Source organism: Sardina pilchardus, chromosome 19, assembly GCF_963854185.1.
Source record: "Sardina pilchardus chromosome 19, fSarPil1.1, whole genome shotgun sequence".
In the NCBI taxonomy this organism is placed as follows: domain Eukaryota; kingdom Metazoa; phylum Chordata; class Actinopteri; order Clupeiformes; family Clupeidae; genus Sardina; species Sardina pilchardus.
This window is the reverse complement of record NC_085012.1, coordinates 253672-265762: the sequence shown is the minus strand read 5'-3', so window position 1 is coordinate 265762 and position 12091 is coordinate 253672. Positions and strand designations below refer to the sequence as shown.

Here is a 12091-nt window from a genome sequence, read left to right as displayed (position 1 = left end):
CCATATCTACACCAGGTCTGAGCCACATGCAGCTGAGAGGCAGATGTGTCCAGCTGTGTCCTGAAGCAGCGGCCAAACGGCAGCGCACGATATCCTGCAGCAGAGTCCACTCCTCGTGCCACACAAGGACAGGCAAGCCGCTACAGTAGCCTACACTCAGTAAATTACAGCTCTCCTCTCTGGCCATTGGACTGCCAGGAAACCCAGTCTTTTGTTGCCTACGACACATTCTTCAAATGCTGGCTATACTACTCAGACTTTGATCACATCAACAGCATCTACTGCCGCCACAGTAGTGTCTGTCAGCAGCAGCCCATCATACCAAGCAAATGAGGATGATATAGTGTCCTTATCCAGCCTATCAAAGCATTAGCGTTTGTCTTGAGAAGATTTAAAGTGGTGCTTTTTTTTTACCCTAAACCACAAAAAAAATGCCTTGGAGGATAACTAAGCACATGAGTGGCAAAAATAGTTGGTACACTCCCGTTATTTCATTTAGATGACGACTTAATAACTAAATGGCAAGGAAATTCTGAATGTTGAGACTGGTAAGTAGTACGTTTCTTTATTAATCTGCTAAAGTTAGCGGTTTTAAAGGGAGGCTGATTTTGCCTGTTCAAAATTATGTATTTATTATTATTACTGACAAATGCGCGCGTGCGTAATGACAGGTGTGTATACAGCGTTCCATCACTCCAGATAGCTGTCGGAGGTTTGACTACATCACACATCACACTCGTCAGACTTTCTCATGTTCTTGCAATGATGTCCTTACTTGCTCAACTCTCTTAGGAAGCGATTATTTCCCATAATCAACATATCGGTGCATTTCTGTACCACTGTTTATAGGCTATACAATTTCCGAAAGATGTAGCCTACCAAATAAGTTCTCTCATCATTTTCACACCTGTTGCACAAGCATTCACATTTTGATGTTTAAAAATTACATTGAGGGAAGGTTTTTAGACAGTTCACAACTTATCTATACAACACAGTTAGAATATATGTTTCTACGAGTCCATGTAGGCCTACGCATTTCCATAACATGAACATTGCAATGATATTTTCAAATCTTACCTTAATTCAAAATTCCAAATGAGAAGAGAAGTTGCTGCCGCTAGAGGGAGTAAACATGCTGACAGTGAGCTCAACTTTCCACTCTGCAAGGATTTATACTGTACCATTCGTGACGTACACGGAACCGCATGTTCGTTTCCACCTGTGAAATACTTGGACGCCCCTGCATAATAAGGACCGGGACATAAATATCATGATATTTTAAATTAGTAGTATTATTAACACACGCATTCACTCTCACACACCCACAAAGCACAATATGCACGTCATAAGCATAGAATAAAGTTGCAATTAAGCTGTCATTTATCCTTAAACTTGACACAATGTCATAGCAGGATGTCCACATTTAAAACGGTTGAACATTTCAGTCATCAAAATAGATGAGGTCTACTTCGTTTTGTGGTAGATCAAATCAACTTCAGCTGGTTGTTTGTTTTCTCATTATGTGAACCAGACTCCCATCTTTATTTTATAAAGCCAATGTTTACGGAAAACGAGGTTTTCTACAGGTTGTATATTCATATTCTTTGCTTCAATCAGAATGTTATCCTGCTAACCCCTCATTAGAGCATGAGCGTTTCAAGTGGGGCAATTCCTTACCCATAAACCCATTCCCCGTGTAGTCTATTTCAATCACCTGGTGGTCTTGCTGTCTACAATAGGCTACTAACATAGGCCTACATCATTTAGATTTCTCTTTGCCACGAAGCAGAAAAGTAAAGATTATCCACACACAGCAAATCTTCTCAGATTCATAGGCCATCACCAGGTCTGCATTGTGATTGATATTCTCTGCTTTTCAATTCAAAACAACTTTTGTAACCTGACTTCAATAAGTGTGGATAAACACCCTGAAGACCCCACCATTTGTCTGTTTGGCTTTGCCTAGAATATAGATTTATTCATTCAGCATAATTACATTTGACCCAAGGCTTCACCAAGATGCAAAAATCAATGATATATTCATATGGTCTGCTGAGGTGTGCTGGCTCGTCAGTTATATTTCTCTGCCCTGTGTCGGAGCGGAGGCCGTTTACTGCACCACCCCAAATATTTGATGTGTTTTTTTCCTTTTTGTCCCGTGGTCCTCGGCGTCCCCAGTGGGCCCAGCGCTGAAACGTCTGTCAGCCGGAGCCTCCCCTCCCACATGCGCACGCGCTCACCAGCTGCTTCAACCCCCAAATTAACCCGTCTATTTTGGACACAACGCACCACAAGAAAATGTCCAACCGCTATGGAGGCTTTCACTGTGTGGAGTGGACCGATCACAAACCGGCCTGCTGACGTGCGTCAGAACGTTATGTGGCCAAGTGGACATGTAGAGACATGGAAAACAGGTCTTGTGGCCTCAGGTTAGTCAGGCGTAATACAAGTAAGTGGTCTCTTGTCTGTTACACTTTAATTTAGTAATTATTCAATAAAATTAGCATGTAATTATGGTGTATTTTTATGTAGGTTTGAGAGGACACTGAGATGATTGTGTGTGTGTGTGTGTGTGTATGTGTGTGTGTGTGTGTGTGAGAGAGAGAGAGAGAGAGAGAGAGAGAGAGAGAGAGAGAGAGAGAGAGTCTCAGGTGAGAGGGTTTGCAGTCTGCACTGAAGTTGTATTGCTGACATAATTTACAGATATTAGACATTAAATATTTAAAAATAAAAGTGCCTGCCAAGTCTGAATCACTTTGCAAATACAACATCTTACAGTTTGGCCATTAATCACAGTTTCACCCCACAATCTAGACACCTTACAGGAACCCTGGCCCATGACAAAGGGTTCTATAGCACCCTCTACAGGACAATGTTGAAATTAGAAATGACTAATTTTCACAAACACAATTTCGCCAATACTTCTGACCCAAGCACTTGTCTGATGCCTCCAACAGATTCAAACATATGTTTTATGTTTAATTTGGTGATTTGTCAGTACAGAATATATACACTCAAAAATATAAAAAAAGAAAAAAAAAACTCAAAGATACTGAATAAATAACAAAGAACAAAATGATAAAAACAAAATGATATTTTCAAGTCCAATAAAAGGGGGTCATTTCTCTTTTCAAGACTGACGGCAACAATGATTATCATACCACATCACCCAATTGATCATAATGTATCCATGAACTGGATAGGAAACCCGGCAATCAGGCGAGTAGGATGATTTTTGTGATAAACATAGCATGAACTACTGTTGTAGTTTCACCTCTTCATCTAATAGCGCCGTGATGCATATCCTTCTACTGGAATGTGTGCGAATCTGACAGTATGATCTAAGAAGGCAAAAAAATCCAGCAGCCAGATGACATGGAGGAATCTCTAAGAATTGCGTCCTATTTACACCACTGGCCATATGAGCTTCTTATTTAAATGGCAAAAAGCTCAGTGTCTCATGGAGGTACTAGGGCTACTGAGTGCCATATGCACTGAGCTGGCACATCAATGTCTGCGCTTAAAGTCTTGCCCATGGTGTTCAGCGAGCAAACTGATTTTGCCTAGTAATTAAATTTGCTTTGTTAGACTCGTGTCATTCAAATTAGGGGCCATGGAATGATTTTTTTCACTAAAAGCTTGGTTACAGACACAAATAAAAGAAAGCTGTGATCATGAGTACAATTCCAGAGGCTCTACATAATGAATGAGTTTCATACTAAGTAGAGTAATTTCCTGTGTATTAGTCGCATTGTGTGTGAACCGCAGGACAGTGTTTTATGCAAATAAATAATATTTTAAAAAAAAACCTCAACCATTTACTGACCACATCCGTGTATTGACCACAGAGCCCGTGGCCCAATGGATCAGAATCAGGTCACGCGTCAATCATAAGAAGAACGAAGAATGGAAAGCAGGATGTTACAGTATTAGCCGTAGAAACTTAACTGAAGCACAGTACAATGTATGTCCACTTTCAAAGGAACACACATTAGAATTGCAAAATAAAAAATGACTCAAATAAAAATGCTCAGCACCATGACTCGCTAAAATCTGACAGCATGAGCACCAGCATCTGATAAAAAGGATACTAGCATAGCACATTACCCCATCAAACAGTTATCTGAGTTCTATCCAACACATTTGCCTACTAACATACATGATCAGTCAAGAAAAGTGGAAGAGTGGAATGGCTCCTAAAGATCATGATGATACATAAGGCAACTTCAGGAGCAATGGCAGTGTTTCCCAACAGCGCTGCCCAACATTGCTCAAAAAGTTCCCTCATCATCACCTTCACTCAGGTAACTCACTCAAGTGTGACAGGTAAGGTATTCTCCCCAGGTGAGCTGAAAGAGTGAGCCACTCGTATAAAGGTAAAGGTAAAGGACGCTCTGAATAGATGACGTCTTCTGCTACAGAGTTCCTTTGGGTAAATCTGTCCGCTAATAACTGAAACAAGGAACTAATGCATGAGTGCTCATATCTACAACAGTACTCATTCTATACACCAAAACTTCACCTCACACACATGCATACACACACACACACACACCACACACACTCACACATTGAACCTGAGCCTAACATCAAAGTAAACTACTTCCAACCAATGATCGACTCCAACTATTATGAACTGAACTGAGCTAGCTTCCTCTTCAGGCAAGCACGTTTATGTCGGTTGAAATTGCTTGGGGCGTTGAATTTCTTCAGACAGAACTTGCAGGTGTACGGTTTAAGTCCCGTGTGGATGTTCTGGTGCACCTTGAGGTTCTCCAGGCGGGAGAACCGCTTGCCGCACTGATTGCACTGATGCGGAGCGTATCCCGAGTGGACCTTCTGGTGCGACTTCAGCGTCTGCTCGGACAACAGTCTCTTCCCACATATCGGGCAGGTGAACCTCCTCTCCTGCTCTTCGGTGAGACTCAAAGGTGCGTGCAGTTGATGGCCAGAGCCGCCGGTCCTTGCGTCTAAGGAGACGGCGCCCGACAGACTCGCGCTACACATGCTCACAGGCCCCGCTGTCTTTCTGCACCTCGACCACTGCTTGTGCAGATACGCCTGATTCCTGAGCGGAGACGCGGACCAGCGGGAGAAGTGTGAATTCCCGAGATCCACGTCCTCCCTCCGCCCCTCGTCCTGATGGTGAGAACCAGCAGTCGTGTCCCCGTCCCACAGACCCGTCCCCTGCTCGTCGTGGTAGTGCTCCAAATCGCCATGGCCACTGTTCTCACTTACTTCGTCCTTGTTAGCAGAACTGGAGTGGCCATTGTCCAATTCAAATTTAGCGTCACAGATGCCGTCGGCATGGATGAACGGCCCGTGAGGGGCCCACTGCAGTCCGGCGGGGGGTGACAGCGACGTGCTGAGGTCCAGGTTAGGGTCAGGCAGCGTGATATCTGAGCCAGCCACTCCTGAAGAGGAGGAATTGAGAGGACATTAGATCAAAGTCAATTTAAAAAAGAAACTAGTTTTATCCATATGCTTTGATCTCAAAATGTCGATGTCAAAATGTTTCGATGTGTGTATGGTGGTGAACGAGATGTGTGTATGGTGAAGACGATGTGTGTATGATGAAGGCGATGTGTGTATGGTAAAGAGGATGTGTGTATGATGAAGATGATGTGTGTGTGTGTGTGATGAAGGTGATCAGATGAACTCAAACATGCTGCTGCTCTTTACCCTCCTGTCCGTCTTCCCCTTCTGTCTGAAAGTCAGATTCTTCCACAACTTCCTGTTTGATGGACAACAACTCTATCTTTGTACCCTGAGGAGGAAATCACAAGATCAAGCTAACATTTCAGGGGGGAAATGTAATGTTTTCAAAACATTGTTTATGTGTGTGTTGGTGTGTGTGTGTGTGTGTGTGTGTGTGTGTGATACCATTTCTTTACTGGCATGTTTGGCCTGTCCACCGCTGGCACCCATGTCCCACTGGCTGCACTGTGGTATGGTTTGCTGAGCTCCTGACAACCAGAAAAATAAAGTTAACGTTATGACCGCGTGTAAACGTGTTTCAAGAGTCCATCTTGCATCCTTACAATTCGTAGGCGTAATATAGACGTAATGGTTTTGCTATAACATCCATGTCTTCATTTTTTACAACACCATAAAATCAGGTTGAAGTGATAACTGGTGCGAGTGTGCGACAACTACTAGGCCAATATAATACACCAGAGAACAGTTTCAGAAATTGGGTTTGAGGGTTAAGGGGGTTGTTGAGTTGGGTTGGTGTTGATAGTATGACATACCCGCGTCTGCATTTGTATTCCGTTCATATTCTCCGCGAATGCAATCTTTCTGAGCATCCTCATCTCTAGAAGTGAACCTGTGGACGTCCCCAGTAGAATTGTTCCGATGTGGTGTTGAATGTGATCTCCTTTCGACTTCCTTAGAGTGCTTACATCTGGGACATTCCGCACGTAAAGTAACATTAGCAAATTCATTATCAAATAGCTCGCAAATTTCCGTCACAGCAGCCGCCAACAACTCCTCTAAAAGAGAAGAAATTTTACCCCTAAAGTGTGGTTTAGACGCCGTAATCATTGTGTGCAACATATGCATTCGGCTAAAGGAAAAATAGGCTGTTATTGCTGGAATGTTTGTTATTATTATTTCTTCCTGAACGAAGGTTAAGGCACAACCAATTCGGTAATAATATAGCGCCATCTAGTGTACTGGAATATCCTATTATCAATCTTAGTTCGTCTTCCATGGCAGTAGGTGGCGACAAACAGTTTATATAACATTTTTTTCAGTTGTTTTGGGAAGAAGAATCATCCAGTGGACCCTATGCAGTGGACACATTTAACATCAACAACCTTAATCTGATCTGTGCATCATGATCACACGGTCTGAGTCTCAGTTTAAAGGTAGAATTTCATCGATACTTCAAGTGTTTGTGGAAGCAGCAGTGGCCGAAATATGTGAGTATATTGACCTCGAAGTAGCTACTTTACGTGCTGAGTTGTCGGTGTGCCGTCCAGAGAAAGGTTCTGCGAGAGGAAAGTTACAGTCACAGTCCACGGAACAGAACATTTCTTCGGGAAATGGACGTGAATTTGGAACTCCAGACAACAACGATACCCTACCACACTGCATTGCTGGTCGTGAACAGGCCGAGAGGAAATTATTCAGGAACCAGGGTCAGTATGTTGACAATCTCCCCTCTCTTTTTTGTCTCCCTCATTCCTGTGCTGACGAAACAACACAGTCTAGACCAGCTGCATCTGCCCTGCTGGTCTAAGCTAGTTTTGATGCTGTACGGTGGTTTTATGTTCCAGATGAGCTCTCTCAAGGCTGGTTTGGACCAGAACCTGGTTATTTGAAGTCAGTTCGTGTAAGGCTAGTTGCCTAATAGCATTTTGGGCCAGTACATGTCAGGTCACATAATGATGTTGCTGTTCAAACCATACAGGTCCCAAAACCAAGGTCTATAAAATACACCTCTCTGCCGAAAAAAAGAAAGCAAACAGCTTGACCATCATTAAATGGTTAAGGTGGGGTTTTTTTGCATGACTTTTGAGGATTTAGTTGGATTGACCAGCATATGATGGCCTTTGTTGCTCGTTTTGCTGGTCCCACTTAGCTGGTTTTTCTGGTTATACCAGTATGGTCAGCTTGATAAGATGGTCACACCAGCATGACCAGCTGGTTGCCCAACCAGCTAAAACTATCACAGACCAGGAAGAGCTGGTATAAAACCACCTAAGACCTTCACCTTCACCTATTTTGTTTTTCCAGCAGGGTTGAAAAGTATTATTCAAAGCCAGCCCAAATATTGTGGGTTGGAAGGCAAACATGTTCTCAGTATGACTAAACACATCTGTGTTTGTTTGTTTGTTACTGTATGCAAAATTGATTTTAGTGTTGGTGCTATGATAGTGTTCAGTATAGATGTGGATTAATCTGATGATCAACTGTGCATGGCCACAGACTCGTCAATGTCATAAATCTAGTTCCAATGTTTGTCTTGAATTGATACTGTGGGACATATGCCATTACTGTGTGTACGTGTAAAATATAATGTGCCAAGCAACGTATCCTGAAAAGCATTGAGAAACTGGGCATATGCATGATGCAGAGATGGTAGCTAGCTAGTCCATACCCAAAGGATTCCTTGTTTCAGATTATTTAACCTGCTTGTGTGTTTGTGTTGCCTGTTTAGGATCTCCCAAAACCTCGCATCCGTGTGCCCTATGGAATCAGCAGAGTGGCAGTGAAGATGGCCAAAACGCCACTGATGAAGAGGTATGGACGTGGTACACCACACATCTGGGGAGCTGACACAATAAGTGTTCCTGGTGTGCACGTGTTAGCGCATGTTAGCACGTCCTCAGGTGTCCAGTGTCAGAGATCAGATGAAAAGGCATAAGGTCTCAGGAAAACCTCTGTCAGGTTTATGGAATTACACTGTCAGATAAAAAAGGGTCAGGAAAATCCGTTTCAGATAAAACTGCATCAGGTGAAATGGCCTCAGACAAAAAGCTGTCAGTGGCGTCAGGCCTCAGAAAAACCTCTGTTAGAAAAAGTGGCTTCGTCATGTGATGTCTGAAACCTGACTCTGCCATCTGAGGATCAACCATTCTTTATTCAGGGGAACTTGACTGAGCTTTAAGGTATTTTACAGCAATGCCCTAATAGGCTACAACAATCACATAATAAGAAAAAATGAACAAAATAACAGTGAACTAAAAGACAGGTAACACCATAAATATGAGTCTTAATATTCTCTTGAATTTCCCCTTGGGGATCAATAAAGTATCTATCTATCTATCTATCTATCTATCTAATATGTGCACTGTGACAAAGAGATGATACACCAAAAAGAGATGTCTACCCCTTGCCAAAAACTATGATCCTGAAGTAAATGAAGATGTGACGTTGGAAAAGATAGTTTGAGGTGTCCTCATTTCCTCCTGAACCGTTCTGTACTCATGTCCTTCTGAATACCAGAATTATTATTATTTTATAACTGTTTATAACTGATTAAAGAACACAAACAAACATATATGGAAAAACAGTAACCGTAAGCTATAGTGTTATTCTTGTGTCAGTGTTATCCTTGTGAAAGACAAATTGCAAAACATGATTGGTACTTGTCCTTCTCTCCCTCTGCAGTGCACAGAATTGGATGCTGTTTCAGTCAAAAAGGAAATGCTGGAGGATTCGGAGCAGTCAAACAAAGCTAGAGACAAACAGGAAGGTAAGATGGCTAATTTTACGAGGAGATAGAATCGTGAGGTCAAAGGCATTGACATTTTGAGTGAATAAGCTGTGGAATATGAGAACAGATCCTAATGATCAAGACTAAAAAACATTAAAGGAACACTTCACCGTTTTATCATATTAAACTATGTTATTCCCTTAACTAAGACGAGTTGATACATACCTCTCACGTTTCAATGCGTGCACTCATTGGCTCTGGTGCGCGGCGCTACTTTGATAGCACCTGTGAAGTGTTCCTTTAACACAAGTTAGTCTTGTGTTCATTAACTGGAGTCAAATTCCTTGTTCGTTTACGCAAACCTGGCCAATCAAGCTGATTCTGATTCTGATTCTGATTCTGTTTCCTCTCAGCAGACACATCCACGGTGGCCATGGGCCTCCCTGACCCTAATGAGAGCATGGGCACAGCGCCACCAAGCCCCCACGCCAGGCTGGAATGGGCGACCTCTGAACCCCCAACCCGCGTCAGCGCCAAATGCGGCTCCAAGTCCGAGCCCTTGTGTGAGCGCTCCGGCGCGGCGGCTGGCGACGGCAGCAGACCCAGCTGTATGGACTGCGGCGACGAGAGCGAGAGCGAGGAGGAGGACCTGCAGGAGTGGGACAGCGCTGTCGCCGCCAAGCATTACGCCGCCTCCGCGCAGCTGGCACAGGGTGTGGACCTGCAGCAGGAGCAGGAGCAGGAGCAGGAGGAGGGGAAGCACGGCGCGGCGTACTTAACACATTGGACTGACCCGGCGTCTCCACACAGAGCTCCGCCCCACGCACACCACTCCATGCAGTATCTGCACGAGGAGCCGCCCGACCCCATGGGGGGCTTTGGGCTGAACCTCCCCCCCGGCAGCAGCGACTACCACAACGTCCGGGGAGGAGACCTTTCCGTGAGTCACCTGGGCATGGCTATGCAGCATGGCGCGGACCTGGAGGAGAGGTACATATGCCCCATGTGCGGCAAAATCCTGCGGACGGACCGGGCGCTGCGTGCGCACGTGAAGGACCACACCACGCTGCACATCTGCAACCACTGCGGGAAGAGCTTCGCCAGGCTGACCAACCTGCGCGTGCACCAGAACATCCACATGGGACTCAAACCGTACACCTGTAAATTCTGCTCCAAGAAGTTCAGCGACCCGAGTAACTACAACCGCCATAAACAACGCTGCCCGCCGTCTGCTCACGCCTAGCTGAGCTCCTATTGGTCTGCCCACACCTAGCTGAGCTCCTATTGGTCTGCCCACGTTTAGCTGAGCTCCTATTGGTCTGCTCACGCCTAGCTGAGCTCCTATTGGTCTGCCCACGCCTAGCTGAGATCCCATTCGTCTGTAAAACCTACACCTGACATATTGTGTGTTGGAAGCAGGCTTGTGCAAAATTCTGAATTTTAGAATTGGCCTCTATTCAATTAATGAATTGGAATTGGAATTGAATTGGCTCCGCCCACGGGAAGTTGAATTGGAATTGGAATAACAGGAAGTGGAATTAATTTCATGGCAACTCAAAGCAATTCCACAGTCACACAACAGGAAGAATGTGTTGAATCTCACATATATTCAGTTTTGGGAAGGTTACTGTGAAAATGGAGTAGGTCACTGTTTTAAGTTATAAGTTGTGTGTTTGATGCAATCATATCTGACATACGGCTTCATTGTTAAACAAAATTGTTCTGCTTCCTTTAATTCAAATTCAAATTGTAATGTTGCATCCTGCTTTTGACATCAATTCAGATTCAATTCAAATTCAAGAATTTAATTGGAATTTAGGAGTCATTCTCAATTCAATTCTGAATCTTGGCCTGGTTGGCAGGTAGTAGCAACTGTCATTGTGCCTTGTTACAAACTTGAATTCTAACATAGGCTTGTGGTCCAGTATGTCTGTGGAAACGTTAGAGAGAGAGAGAGAGAGATTGTGTATTACAGATGCTCAGACATTACTGAAACTACACACACAGCAGCTGATCGTGCGCTCAATATTGGACAGAACGCCTGCCTTTCTAGTAAAATCTTTTTTTATTTATTGTAAGGTTGCCAGCAGTACACATAGCCAATCATGTTATTTATTTGATACAACACAAATAGGACACTGCAGACATGCGTTCCATTGTTGGGATGTGTTATGACATTTACTTGGGATGCTCATTTTGTACTATTCCTTCCTGGTCTCTCTTTCCTGTTATATGTTACTGATATATGTCTCCTATTGCATAGACACACCTGTTGGTGGAAGTAAACACACACTCATTGTTGCATGGTCCTAGAACCACACTTGTCATGAACCGCTAATCTCCCATCATTCAATAGCTGAAATGGTTTTAAGTTTTATTGAATCGTTTGCGTTTCGTTGAATGGTTTTTCATTAAAATCATATGAAGGAGGATTATTGTGTCAAATACATTTTGTTATTAATTATTTACAACATCTTAACCTGCTAGTTATTACAACTGCTGGACATGATTTTTCCCATTTCTAAAGAATCAATGAATAACAAAAGTTTACTTTCGTATTGAATTAGGTCTCGCATCATTTTGCTGAAATGCTATATTAGAGAGACTGAAAGCAAAACGTCATGTGGAGGTTTTCACTCATTCCACCTGCCAAAAAATTGCTGCAAACCCAAGACATTACTGCAAACCAAGAAACCCCTTCGTGGCAAAAGGGGGACCCACATAATTAGGTAGTTATAATGTTATGTCTGATTGATGTAATGTACCAACATGTTTAATTGCAATGCAGTTACTCCCCTAGAAATCAAAGGTGAAGTGAGAATTAAGAATTGAAGTTTGAAGTCAGTCATGACGATTTACGTACTCTCGATGGAAATGATTTGTAAAGTAGCATTGATAAGTGCATTCATAGATATGTGGACGTGT

General features: G+C 43.3%; 2 protein-coding genes across 4 annotated transcripts; one reads left to right on the top strand and one right to left on the bottom strand.

Moving 5' to 3' along the window:
* Positions 1–2709: 2709 nt before the first annotated feature.
* LOC134066363 (zinc finger protein 616-like) lies at positions 2710–6615 on the bottom strand. 2 transcript variants are annotated; one of them, XM_062521672.1, is made up of 4 exons: positions 6252–6615; positions 5884–5966; positions 5683–5767; positions 2710–5414 (listed from the first exon to the last, which is right to left on the bottom strand). In XM_062521672.1, exons 1-4 carry the CDS (start codon positions 6562–6564, stop codon positions 4630–4632), a joined length of 1266 nt encoding a protein of 421 aa, XP_062377656.1. In that variant the 5' UTR covers positions 6565–6615; the 3' UTR covers positions 2710–4629. The 2 variants fall into 2 exon arrangements, with proteins under 2 accessions (XP_062377656.1, XP_062377657.1); XM_062521673.1 differs by having other exon boundaries at positions 5895–5966; positions 6252–6309.
* Positions 6616–6776: 161 nt separating this feature from the next.
* On the top strand, positions 6777–11595 carry LOC134066378 (zinc finger protein 777-like). 2 transcript variants are annotated; one of them, XM_062521701.1, is made up of 4 exons: positions 6777–7145; positions 8168–8250; positions 9121–9205; positions 9580–11595. In XM_062521701.1, the coding sequence occupies exons 1-4, from the start codon at positions 6842–6844 to the stop codon at positions 10407–10409; spliced, it is 1302 nt and encodes a 433-aa protein (XP_062377685.1). In that variant the 5' UTR covers positions 6777–6841; the 3' UTR covers positions 10410–11595. The 2 variants fall into 2 exon arrangements, with proteins under 2 accessions (XP_062377685.1, XP_062377686.1); XM_062521702.1 differs by having other exon boundaries at positions 6777–7146; positions 8166–8250; positions 9583–11595.
* The last annotated feature ends 496 nt before the right edge of the window (positions 11596–12091 follow it).

Bases quoted from the DNA above. Each gene is read 5' to 3' on its own strand.
- LOC134066363 (XM_062521672.1), bottom strand. From the start codon at position 6,564: ATGCATATGTTGCACACAATGATTACGGCGTCTAAACCACACTTTAGG. The intron at 5,768-5,883 runs GTATCACACACA...TTTCCTCCTCAG, and splicing joins AACATGCCAGTAAAGAAATG to GGTACAAAGATAGAGTTGTT. The intron at 5,415-5,682 runs GTAAAGAGCAGC...CCTCCTCTTCAG, and splicing joins AGGGGAAGACGGACAGGAGG to GAGTGGCTGGCTCAGATATC.
- LOC134066378 (XM_062521701.1), top strand. From the start codon at position 6,842: ATGATCACACGGTCTGAGTCTCAGTTTAAAGGTAGAATTTCATCGATA. The intron at 8,251-9,120 runs GTATGGACGTGG...CTCCCTCTGCAG, and splicing joins AAAACGCCACTGATGAAGAG to TGCACAGAATTGGATGCTGT. The intron at 9,206-9,579 runs GTAAGATGGCTA...GTTTCCTCTCAG, and splicing joins AGCTAGAGACAAACAGGAAG to CAGACACATCCACGGTGGCC.